We start from the raw sequence: 12,834 nt of genomic DNA, 5'->3' as shown, positions 1-12,834 counted from the left end.
GGTACTCTTTGGCTGGACACCAAGACTAGACCGTGGGCTCCTCTCTGATGTTATCAGATAGTTTACTCTCCCTCCCCCTCAATGCCATCTGTACAGCTGCCTGAAAAAGAACCACATTAAAAAGAAGACTGATAAAAGGACAACTGGGACACAGAAGTGTTACAAGACCTGAATAAGCAGGGGTTGAAAATGAAGGGAGGAAAAATACTGATTAGCTCATCAAGGAGGAAGGTACCTAGTGAAAAAAAGAACTAGAGCATCTAGTGCTCCAGTCTCATCTTCTCTGGGGACCAATCAGGATGCACAGAGTACCAAAACAAGATATTTATGGGGATCATTAACCACATGTTCTGTTTCTAATGATAAATGAAAATGAATTTCAGTCTTAACTCTGATTCTGTACGGTGAAAGAGTGTTTTACCTCCATTAAACAATGGTGATGACTGGTGAAATTATCAGCAGGAAGGATCAGCTGGGCTACTTAATTAACTTTGGGGAAAAAAAAAAAACTATCTCAAAGCTTATAGGTATTAGCTAACCTAATCTCACAGAATTTGCAGGAATGGATTAGAACAAGCCCTGATAATTCTGTGCCAGAAAAACAGGAGGTACCAAGTATTTGGGTGTGACATTAATTTTCAGCCACACAGCCAAATTCAGGAAGTCATCCACAGTCCACGCATTCCACTTCACAGTCCAACAGTGTTAAGAGATATTTAAAGCCTGCAAGACTCTACACTCAATACTGCAAGAATGCTCTTCGGCAGATCTCCTTGAAATCAAACAAAAATACAGTTTAATCATGCAGAAAAATTGTATTTTCTCCCAATAGCTGGGGGGGTTTTTAAAGCCACACTAAGTCAATTTTAAGAATGAATTCTCCCTAGAAATAAGGAAAAATAGCAGGCAACATATTTCCAAGTTCCCAAAACAGCCACTTACAAAGTCTAACCTTTGAAGACAGGTATTTTTTGTTATGTTTCTCTGTCATGTTAGAACTTGGAATATTCCAAGTCCAATACTATAAGTAGAATTTCATTCAGTCAGAAACTCACCCACCCTAGCACGAGATGCTATTGGAAGAAGTATATATGGCATGTATTTGTCAGAAGACAAAGCCATAATGGCTCCTTTTCATCCTAAGATGTATGAATCTGCACTTTGCAAGAGATTTAAAAATCAATATCTACTAGCACTACTAAAACACAAAACATTCAAGTAGTATATAACTGTAATGCAAGCCCTTGCATGGCAATCCAAATTTATTGAACTACTGATGCTAAGTCATACAAAATTGCACCACTTTAATTAAGGCTTTTAGTTTACATTTGGCCACCTCAAAGCAGTTGTAACATTAGGTTGGTCAATTTAAATACTGTGGCTCCCTGTTGGATATACACACAATCTTTACACCCAAACGTTAATGCATACAAAGCAACAAGGCATTGTTAAATAAATCAGCAAAAGTTAATTACTGCAACTTAGGCCCTGTGACCAATTACACATGATTAAAATTACTTCCCACATTCACATCCACAGTACTCTTCCACCATTTAACATCTCAACCAAAACGTTACACATGTAAAACAATCACTAACAGGCAAAAGTACTAAACCTGTATATTTGGTATTGCAAATACACTTATGCATGAGCAAGCAAGGGAATTCACAGTGAGAATCTACAGCTGCAGAAGCCCGAAAATGATTTACAAAAAATTGTTAAATCATTAAAAAATTGTTTTAAAATATACACTTCTTGTTGTAGACCCCCACTGTACACACAACTATAAACATTGTTCCCTATGTAAACAAGGAAAAGGAAACATACAATAAAAGGTTGAAAAGTCTGGACATTTCCTTCCCAACAGATATTAAAGGCCATGTCTTTAGTCAGACGTTATACTGAAAGGACTCTTAAAGACTAGATCACTGTCTCCACAGGTTTTTCCTAAAATTAAAAAACTATATAGCTGTTGTGTTAATCAAAGCGCTTTTGTACAATACGATGATGATGATCCTGTATTTCTTTAAAAAAGTTACAATAAGCTACAAATACCGATGAAGCAAAGTTATCTGGAGTAGTCTATATAGGAGCTCTTTGGACTTTCTTTTATTATGCTAAAATAGTGGTGCTTTTAGGATTTACATTATTGTACTCTCCAATAGAAAGTGGGGATTGTTGAAGTATACAGTACACAGTTTTCATACATGTACAACATTGGTGGATGAACAATGTCTCTTATCAGTAATACTGGATGTAGGCTCTGGTTTTACCAGTTGCATACACTTAGAATATTTATAAGTAAAAATCTCTCATGACACTGGAAAGTGATTAGAATGTGCAAACTGATGTAGTAGCTTTCATCCATTTCTTAAAGGGTACCACCACAGGAAAGTCCATTTAAGATGTTGGTAGGTTTAATAAAGTTGGAATGCTGGCACTGTTGAATTGGGCAACAGTTCTTCAGACCTGTAATAGCAAAACAAGAGATTAGTATTAGTAACAGCTATTTGTCACTTCTCTTTAGTTAAAAGAACTAAAGCAGGAAACAGTTAACTAGCAAAGTTCTTGGCAGACTCAGAAAATAACCTTATCACTTCTCTTCTACTAATATCATTTCTACTGTACACAAATAACAGACTGTCTCAATTAGTAAAACAGAATTGGGATACATATGGTAATCCAAGCTGAACTGTGGAAGTAATATTTGATGGGTGGGACTACTTTTGCTTACAGTATGATAGTTCCAGTGGCTTTAAAAACTAAAAACACATTTGAAGGATCAAAGCTCTTGAATCAAAAGCCCTGTTAAGGAAATGGAGCAGCCGTTTGCCATCCTCAGCTAATGCTTTTGGAACCCTCTCAGTTTACTTTGAACTGTTGTTCAAATAAAGTAAGTAATAATATCGATTAAAGAAGACTTAAAATGTGGCACTACCTGAATATTAATAAAAGCCTGCAATTTATGACAGTGAAATATACTGGAGGATCCTGCTAGGACATCAAACAGATCTACTGGATGACAAAATAATTGATCATAGTACTGAAGCAACTGAACCACTGTATATTCAGTAAAACGGTACAGAATCAAGATGAGCAGGCAACTCGCATGGTATGAGGTCAACCAAGGGGGAACCTCTGCCCATACTCAGGCTTGGATGTAGACAGAGGGAAACAATCTGCCCAAGAACAAGTTGCAGGGTAAAAATAAAAATCATGCCTGCTCACTAAGTTCTGAAAAGGCTGGAACTTGCTTGAGCCTTCAGCAGCATTCTTAAAGCATGGATTTGTAGAACATTAACCAACTGCCAGCAAGTAAGAAATTGATCTAGTAACCAACAGCTCCAGGCCAAGTATTTGGAGTGTTACAATGATCACCATTCTCTTCCAAATGTACTTATTACCATGCAACCTGGAAAATACCCATATGGTCCAAAGAAAGCGAGGAACTCCTATGGGATCATGCAAATATATGAAGGAGGTCAAAGCAGAAAGTGACATTTTAGCACACACACTGCAGTATTTTATAATGTGCCTTCCTGATAATTGAGCTTTTGTAATATATTCTATCAGTCCCTAAAAAAGGGAACTCAGTTTCCAAATGCTAAAGTTTTGAAGTATCAGCAAACACTGTTAATTTGGGAACAACCAACACCTTAAAGCCTGGGGAAAAAAAAAAAAAAATACCAGTGTGAATGTACCTTGCACATATTTGTAGTTCTGACTTTGGAACAGTAAAATTAAGACCATAAATATTTCTATGATAATGTAAATAAAGAATTTTCAATGCTGTTCTGCATCAAGAGCTACAACATTTGTTCAGGTTTTCTTCGTTGTTGTTCTGTTTGGGTCCTTTATAGCCATAATACACAGAAAATGTGAAAAGGTTTACCTGGCTCAGAGCTACAGCACAGCTATGTATTAAAGTAGCTGACATGATGACTTTTTACGTGCTTTTCCAGGCACTGGAGTTTTTCTGTTAATTTGCCGCACAAGGTCATAAAAGATCTGAGAATATAAAAATTCAGTTGGTTATTGGCATTAAGAGGCTTCTCTCATAACCTTAAGCCTTGAATCCCCAAATACTCGCAAACCCCTGTAAATATTTAGTTATCACAAAGCCAGAAAATTAAATTGTATACTTAGTTAACAGCCGTTTTTTTTTTCTGTTTAAGGTAATTGTCTTCCAAGGGTTTTCCACTTTCAATGAAGCGAACTGGAAAAGCATCTGTAATCTGCAGCTATTTAACTCTGGCTCAAATTAATCTTAACACACATGCTGTATTTCACAGTGATCAATTATTATATGCTATTACTTTGCAATTAGTACTGAGGTCAAGATACAGGCCACAGGTTGCTTCTAACTCAACTCACTAAGGATATTCTTTTAAAGAAAGGTCTAGTAAGCTTTAACTACACATTTTCATGGTAACTCAAGTAAGCTGCACATTCTGTTATAGTCCCTCCCCTGAACAAGATCATGCTTTTCAAGGTAAGTCTGAAAATACTAAAGTCTAGAGAATTAATTCAGCAGCCTCCCTAGGACTACAGCATGACATAAGCTAACATTTCCTAGACAAGTAACTCATGTATGAAAGACTCACACTTCGAGCCTCCTAGAATTCTAATTAGAACATGGTTTTGTTGAAAGGCTAATTTAAGACAAGTCTACAAATTACAATTAAACAGCATATGTTTCATTCATAATTGACATTGTTCCAATTATTTCTGCATCTCTTAAATCAAGCAAGTCCTCATGCTAAAGCCATCCTAACAGTTTCCTAAGCACTGGCTACAAAGCAGAAAACATTCCAATGAGGGCTTTTGGTATTTGATGCAAGTAAGTTTTAGTTTATTAAACATACAACATCTATATAGTTAAGCTGATTAATTTGTATTTAAGAAAAACGGAATAGTTTCCAGAAATTCCCAACTAATTAAACACACATTACTTATTTTTAAGATTAGCTGTGCTTAAGCCCACCATACTCTCTTGATTACATACAAGTCTTGCATGAAGGCCCTTTCAACCTGACTGATGCTGCCAACGTTTTCCAGAAGACACACAGAACTGTAGCGTTTATTGTAAAATTCAAGCTGTTCCAGAAATGTAAATACTAAGAGTTTCCTTTTCTAAACATTCTCGCATCCCTTTTTTCATGCTTGCACCCACACTGGGTAAGAAAGCATGCACTATGGGAAGTCCCAAATTGCATGTGTGTGGATCAGTCACCTAGCTCTTGCTAAATAAATAAAGAGCTAGATGGTAAAGAGGCTTTTCCTCCTTTTCATTATAAAGATGATAATTTCGACAAAACTCTGAAGAGTTTTTGTTCTTACCGTCTCAAATAATTTAATACCAAATAAAGAATTTAAGGACTTCACTCCTTTAAAGGTCTTAAAAAAAAAAAAAAAAAAAAAAAAAAAAAAAGTAGCCCAGCAGTATATTCTCCATTGATAGAGACTGTGTCAACTAGGGAATGCAGCATGAAAAAAGTATTTAATCAAGTTAATATGAATATAATTTGAAAATTAATTACAGTAAAATTAGTATAATTTCAAAAAGTCACAAGTCAAAGCTAAATACATCCCTTAATATAAACATCTCAAAATCTCACTATAGTAGGGAAGAGTTCTGTCCATTATAGTCAATGTTATTCATAATTGTTAGCTCTTCCTTGACAAACAGTAAACATTTCGTTACCAGAACAGTGTTCCATCCTTCCCTCCCTGCCACCCCTCCCTACTGTGGGTAACATGCCTTACCTCATTAACATTTATCTTTGATTTTGCAGAAGACTCTAAGAACGCACAGTTATTCCATTGCCTTGCTAGGTTCTGTCCTTGTTCCTTTCCCACAACTCTTTCATCTTCCAAGTCACACTTATTGCCAACCAGAATCATAGGCACCTAAAAAAAGCCAATTTAATGCCAGCAAAGAAATCATTAAAATTCTGGGAAGGCACATTGCAAATGCACACCTACAAGCCTATATGAATCATTAGAGGATCCCATCTTTCAGAATAATCGAATTCTGGTATAACTGAAGCTTAAGTTTAACGTTGTGCAATACTTTCATGTTCAAATCAAACTGTGTTTTCTGCTTGCCATTTGGCAGGGTGGTGGGGGGAATGGTTTGAGCATTCAGTACACTGTCAATGGAGCAAATTTCACATCTTTCAGATGACCTAATGAGATTTCCTTTTCACATGTTTAAGGCATCAAGAAACCTACCAAAGAATCTGCTACATGATTCTTATGTGTTCAGAAATCCTGGAAAAAGTGGCCTGTACTGAGTAGCATAATGAAGGAAGCAAAAGCTCCTTTCACCATGCCTCTACTCCCAGCATATCTGTGTTCCTTGCAAGAGCAGTTTACTCACACAGTTTTCATTATTAAGCTGATGTACACAGAGGAAAGAAAAATGCCACCTTATAAAAATTACTAACTATAGAAAACAAATTCACCTTTGTGGAAAGAAAAGGTAACCATACAAACTTGTCTGGTCCATTGCCTGTCACCTCCCCGCTCACGCCTTTCCTTTTACTAATTTAAGGACATAGCTAAATTTTTCCCAAATTCAAGTGCTGAAAAAAAAGGTTTACAGCATCTTGGCCATTTAATTTTCCCCCACTGAGAGAGCAAGTAATGGAAGAACTGTATGTAAATTTTGGCGAGAACTAAACATGTCAGTTGAAGCTCATTATCTTTTTCCTGGTACTATGGAATGATTTTCAAGACTGAGGGGAGTGTCCTAAAAAGAATTACAATTCCAAGGAAATACTACCAAAATACTAGCAAAGAAAGCTTATGCTAGTCAGCATAAATACACCACATAAACTAAGGTTTCAAGTATAGTCACATTTTGATTTTTGTGTACAAAATTAATTTTGTACAAAATTAATTAAACAAGGTTATAACTTGATGGGCTCTGGTTGGGAGAGGTACATGCAAGTTAAATATTACTCTTTTGAGATACATTTGTGATAACGGGTAATAAATCCCTTCCAGAATAAGTCTGCTGGACATAGGCAAGACCTGCAAATGCTTACAGTTTAAAAGTGCAAGGTGGTTTGTATTACAGAAGTCACAGTGAACTTCTCTGAACTGAATTTAATATGTTCTTTGCCTGCTGTCAGCAGGCACACGTGGATACAGAGCAGTAAGGAAGGCATCAAAGTTTCCATGAGCACAGTTTAAATGAGATGAGCACACTTAAAGACTGTTCAGTGCTTTCCCCCTGACTCCCACCAGGAGGAGGACATTCTTCCTTGCCCAACAGCTACAGCTTAACGTGTTTCTGTTAAAAACACACTATTACTACTGTTTCACATTTGAAATACCTTTCTTCCATTTACTAAGGGACTGAGTATCACTTCTACAACTGTAGCAAGGTTTTTTTAATCAGTTATAAACTTGTAATGTTTAAGCCTCACTTTGTAGGTTTAATAATGTTAAGAGGTGCATATTGAGATTATGTGGAAATAGAACCCCCAAACTTACTTGCAGGCACACACAAAATATAAACGCTACGTAACATTCAAGTATAAAGCTTACAGTACTGTCTTCTGTAAGAGCTTAGAATTTTGTGCCTTCAAAATACCATAAACCGTAGGCATATTGAGGAGAAAAAAGTGGTTTTTGTTTTTTAAACCTTCATTGATAGTAACTGAGGTAAGAACAGATTTGCTTTAGGAATGTTTCTAGTAATTTTTTCTTTGCAGTACTAGTAAGTTTCAATACAATTTCAAAGAGTATTTTAATGGAAAATATAAAAAAAAGGACAATTCTCTAATTACACATGACAAGTTACAATTTCTCCAGTTACAATGCAGCCTTAAGAGTTGCATTTCTGTACTACCCATCTACTGGTTGATTTGTCTCTTAACTTAAAGCTCAGAAGCTATCTGATCACACTGCAACATCCGTAATGAAAACTCTTTAAGTATTAAGCATTTTCGAGGATGCTTACGTCATCAGTGTCTTTGACTCGAAGAATCTGTTCTCTTAGATCCTGTAAATCATTAAATGTGGACTGTGCTGTGATGGAATATACTAATGCAAAACCTTGTCCATTTTTCATATATAGGTCTCTCATTGCTGTAAACTGTTCCTGTAATTGAAAAGTAGATACAGATGTTGCCGTCAATTTCCACTTTCCTTGCACAAGCTGCCATGTACACTTGAGGTTAAAAACAGATCACAAGTAAGATGCATTTGTGTCCCCTCCCCTCCTTTAAAGTGACCAGTATTTTACTGTTTGACTAAAAGCATTATAGTAAATTGAACTGCTTTTAAAGAAATCTGAAGCTTGGAACATTATCTGGGGTGGCTGAGCAGCACTGAGATATTGCCAAGGGCTATACCCTGGAAAAAAGTCACAGAAACTGGAGTAATTTCTTAGAGATACAGTAAAAGGTAAAGTGAAATCTGTAGATTACAGAAGTTACATTCTTCCCAAATCTTTTGTTACATACCAAGTTTTTCCCATCTCCTGATCATTCTTTAAAATGCATCGTAAAGCAAATGCATCCTTTTTCAGCCTCCATTTTGTAGTCACTTTCCTATGTTAAATTCTACTTTAATATTTAAGGAGATTGTCTAGAGGATGGTGACACTCAATAGACTCATCTTATTTCCTAGACCAGTGACAACTATGATACTGCACATAAAGGCTCACTAGTGCACTGCACAGAAGCATTAGGACTTCTTGCTTGAAAACTCTCAACAGTACAACTGTGAAACAGCATTTGTCTTTCTCACACTGGTGACTCGGCTATCTTGTGCCTGATCACTTACGCACCAAGCTCCTTTCTGTATGTCAGACAAAAAGCACAATTTATTTTGAGATAATAGCTGCTCCATCTTTCTGTAGTTCTACATGGTCTTATTATATTATGGAGCTTAAATAAGTTATTATTGGACCAGACTATTACTACAGTTCAGAGAACATGTTACACTCTAAAGGTATTGAGCTTATGCTCACCAGAATCAATGAAGGAAATGACTGGTTTCAATAATTTTGGAACTAGACAGAGAAACACCTGACCAGTATGCAAAGGGTCAGCATAAACCCTGTGCTTTTGAGTTCCCATAAGCTGACTAAAGCAATAACTGTTTTTATCCCCAATGTCAGAACACATCTCACACAAAAGAGAAAGAAGATGAGAAGAAAGCATGCATTCTCTACAGCAACAGAAAGCAAACCTGAGTAACCACTGGGACTAAGTTTTCCTCTAAACAATATAAACTTAAAACAGCAGTGCAATCTCTTTTAAAACGCTCAACCTCACATTTCCCCTGTTACAGAACGAGCTCACAGGAAGCTTACAATTAATTTCTGCGGCAATACTGAAGTTTTATTAAAACACTAGTATGTTAAAAAGCATCCTTTAATCAAATGCACTGACCATGGTTACTCTAGAGAAGGAGGAAGGAAACACATCACCATTTATATCCCAACAGCTTTTGATGGTTTTAACACTGTAAATCAGTATTTGGGGAAGTTGGTTTTACATACCGTTCCTGCAGTATCTAAGATTTCAAGCATACACTGTTGTGCATCTACTTCGACTTGCTGTCAAAAGAGAAAGATGTGGTTAGAATTTTTCCTCTTGCAACTCTCCCCTCCGAAGACACCAGAAATCATATGATTTTTATAAGCAAATTCATAATGCATAAAAGCAGCATGTCTTAAGTTTATATGGATATACACTTTGAAAACAGCAGGAAGAAGCCTTTCAAAGAGCACTAGTGACATTTTCAAAAGCAGCATCAGCAGCCAAGTATCACTTTGCAAAGTGATTAGGGATTTTTGATTATTAAAAAGAAGGCTGCTAAATTTGTAGTGATGGTTACCAGCATCTAGCACAACTAATTTCTGCTTGTTTCAGGGATCATTCACAGACTGAAAAGTACAAGTGAAATCTAGAAATTTGGATTGGCATACTAATGCTTATTTAATAGTAATTTAGATCAAGCAAGAGAGTAAGTAGTGCACAGCAAACAATAACCCATGTGAACCGCTAAGAGTGGTATCCCCAAAACAAGGTTTTAGTGACACTAATGAGGAAACTGATCCAGCTTTAAAATATTTGCAAAGAATAGAAAGTTTAAGAAGCCAGGTCAGTTTCTGTATCTATTTCAGACATCCTCTATATAGTTTCTACCTGAAAAAAAATGGCTGCAAGTGAGCAAAGGACATGGAAGTGCCCTCAAGCTGTTCAAACAGGCTACCCACTTTTTTTTCTTTCAAGCTACTCACACACCTCCCTTGTTTCCATTTGCATGTAATATTTCTAGCTGGCAGATCAGCACTCAGAAAGAACTTTGTGTTCCCTATTCCCGATATACGCATTACCGCTATTTGAGTTTCTGTTTTGTAACTAGATTTGAGCTTGTGGGGCGGGGCAGGGAAGAAGAGTATTTCCACTCTTCTCACACCTCATCAATGCACCTTAGGGATAGGCATTCCTTCAATAACCACTATTTTAGCATGCATTGCTAACAAAGTTATTCTGCTAATTAAGCAGCATCTATTTTCTTTATGCAGAAATATTTGGGAAGTAAACCAAGGCATCAATTTTCAAGACTTCACAGAATCATAGGATAGTTGAATAGAGTTGGAAAGGATCTTAAAATCATCTAGTTCCAACCCCCCTGCCACAGGCACAGACACCTCGCACTAAACCCTGTCATCCAAGATTGCATCCAGCCCGGCCTTGAACACTGCCAGGAATGGAGCATTCACAACTTCCTTGGGCAACCCATTCCAGTGCCTCAGCACCCTCACAGTAAAGACCTTGTAGAAGTCTTCCCACATATGGAATTATGCAGCATCTTATAGCTACTAATACACCTGCTACTACAATTAGAGAAATAAAAACTGATACCACCATTCTTCTCCTTTTTCCAAACCAGGATTCTAACCATCCTGTTAATGAAATCTCTTCTTGAATTTTCATGCTCAATTATTTAGTTCCAGGCAAACTTAAAATATTTCAAGCCACATCCTCCCAACTTCAAATATTATAAAAATCACATTTAACATTAATAGTATAGAATTGCAAATGCCAAACCAATACATTTCAAAGTCACCCAAGAAGCAAGTCAGAACTGTAACTAGCAGCGATGGAAAGAAAATGACTGCATAAAGTATTGTCCAGACTTAAACAAGACTTCAGCAATTTGTCTGATTTGAAAGGAATACAGAGATATTCCTAGTCATTTTAGGACCAAACCCAAAAGGGACATTGTAAGATTTTTGCTTAAAAAAAAAAAATACATAAAAAAATAAAAAAATAATCAGAAGACAAAATATCTTAAGATGGTTTTACTTTTTCAGGCTCCATGGAAACAGTCTTTGGAAAAATTCACCCAGCAAACATCATGAATCTAGTATGACCTGAAGAATGTACAGTATAACAAAGGAAACATTTCACTTTAGTACAGCTTGTGAATATTTCTAGAGTCATTTACTGGGCCTGACCCAGAAAAGGCCTGTACCAAACACTGGGATAGGGTCCAAAATTTCTACTCTTCAAATGCAGAAAAAGTGAGTGGCTACATAGAATTTGGTTTTGCTGTTGTCCCTTTAATAGGAGTTCTAGTTTTGGCTGGAAGCCCATGTGCTTAAGACAGACCAAGATTTTTCCAGCATACAGATTTCGATGAGGTCAAAAAAACCAAGTGTGAAATTATCATTTTGCCCTAATTCCTCTTCTGCTCAGAAAAGATTCTGAACAGAATACAGGCTGCAATGGCTTTAATACAGCCTTTTCACTCCAATATGAATGGCATCCAGTGCTAAAAGAGGAAGTCCTGCAGTTTTTGCCCATTCCCAGTTTGGGTTTGTGCATCTTGCCTCCCTTGCATTCACACTGGCATTTTTGTGGTGGCCACGTGGTGAGCTACATCACAGTACCAGTGCATCTGAAAAGTAATTCAGCTAGAAGAAGAAAGATTAAGAAACCAACACAGCTGAAAAGTAATCTGCTTCACCAAATGGTTAACTCTCTTGGTAGCCATCCAGATGTAAACTATCTTAGCCTGGAATATTAATCATGATCTCAGCTGAAACTGAAGAGTGAGCAATATGGAGACTCAGGATGATGCAAGCAGAGTCAGACCTTTCAGCCTGTAATGCTGAAGAGGGGAAGAGAAACAGGCCACGGTGTTTGTTCATTTAGGATAGGTTTGTGTTAACTTATTAATAAAACAGCAACCCACCTAATGGAAGTGTATCAAGCTATCAGTCAAATTGTCAGGAATACTGTATGAGGCTTCCAGTATTCTAAAGGTGAGCGTGAAGTTGTTTTTAGCAGATTTTCCTAGTAGCAAAGAAGCTTAGAACCTCCAAGTCCAAACCTACCCGCATCTACTAACAAATACAAACTACTAATAAATATTATTAAAAAAGTGGTAGCATATTCTAGTGGGTTTTTTTTTGTTGCTGTTTTTGTTTTCCCTTTAAAAAAAAAAAATGTTCCCAATTCTGACAATTAATTTACCATTTTTTACTGACTAGCTAGTAAGGTATTAGGCGTAACATAAAAAAGCTAGTCTTGAATTACTTCTTTTAGACAGACTTTAAGAGTACCTTTACATTTCTAAAGTTACCTGGTATTACGTGGCATTACTAAGCATACCCTTTTCCAAGCAGTGACTCAAATATCTGACAAGTACTGCAGTTTTAAGCTTCTATAACACTAGAGAGGTCTTTTGCATACCTTTCTGTAGGAGTCTTCTATCGTAGGATCGTATTTTTCAACAAATATTCCTTGAACAAACTGTACAGTCTGCAACACAAAAGTTCTTGTAAGATTCTTCTGACAG

The 12,834-nt window shown here is 36.6% G+C and overlaps 1 protein-coding gene across 1 annotated transcript in view; it reads right to left on the bottom strand.

Moving 5' to 3' along the window:
- Positions 1-1,230: 1,230 nt before the first annotated feature.
- RAP1B (RAP1B, member of RAS oncogene family) overlaps positions 1,231-12,834 on the bottom strand; it is a 32,238-nt gene continuing 20,634 nt past the window's right edge. The window contains exons 3-8 of the mRNA XM_065668567.1: positions 12,729-12,797; positions 9,521-9,577; positions 7,973-8,113; positions 5,767-5,910; positions 3,893-4,008; positions 1,231-2,469 (exon numbers count right to left, since the gene is read on the bottom strand). Of these exons, the coding sequence (XP_065524639.1) occupies positions 3,922-4,008; positions 5,767-5,910; positions 7,973-8,113; positions 9,521-9,577; positions 12,729-12,797 (498 nt within the window). The 3' untranslated portion in view covers positions 1,231-2,469; positions 3,893-3,921. The remainder of the gene's footprint in view (positions 2,470-3,892; positions 4,009-5,766; positions 5,911-7,972; positions 8,114-9,520; positions 9,578-12,728; positions 12,798-12,834) is intronic.

The sequence above is a fragment of the Lathamus discolor genome, chromosome 1, assembly GCF_037157495.1.
Source record: "Lathamus discolor isolate bLatDis1 chromosome 1, bLatDis1.hap1, whole genome shotgun sequence".
NCBI lineage: Eukaryota > Metazoa > Chordata > Aves > Psittaciformes > Psittacidae > Lathamus > Lathamus discolor.
The sequence above is the reverse complement of the archived record's forward strand: the minus strand, read 5'-3'. Positions and strand labels throughout refer to the sequence as shown.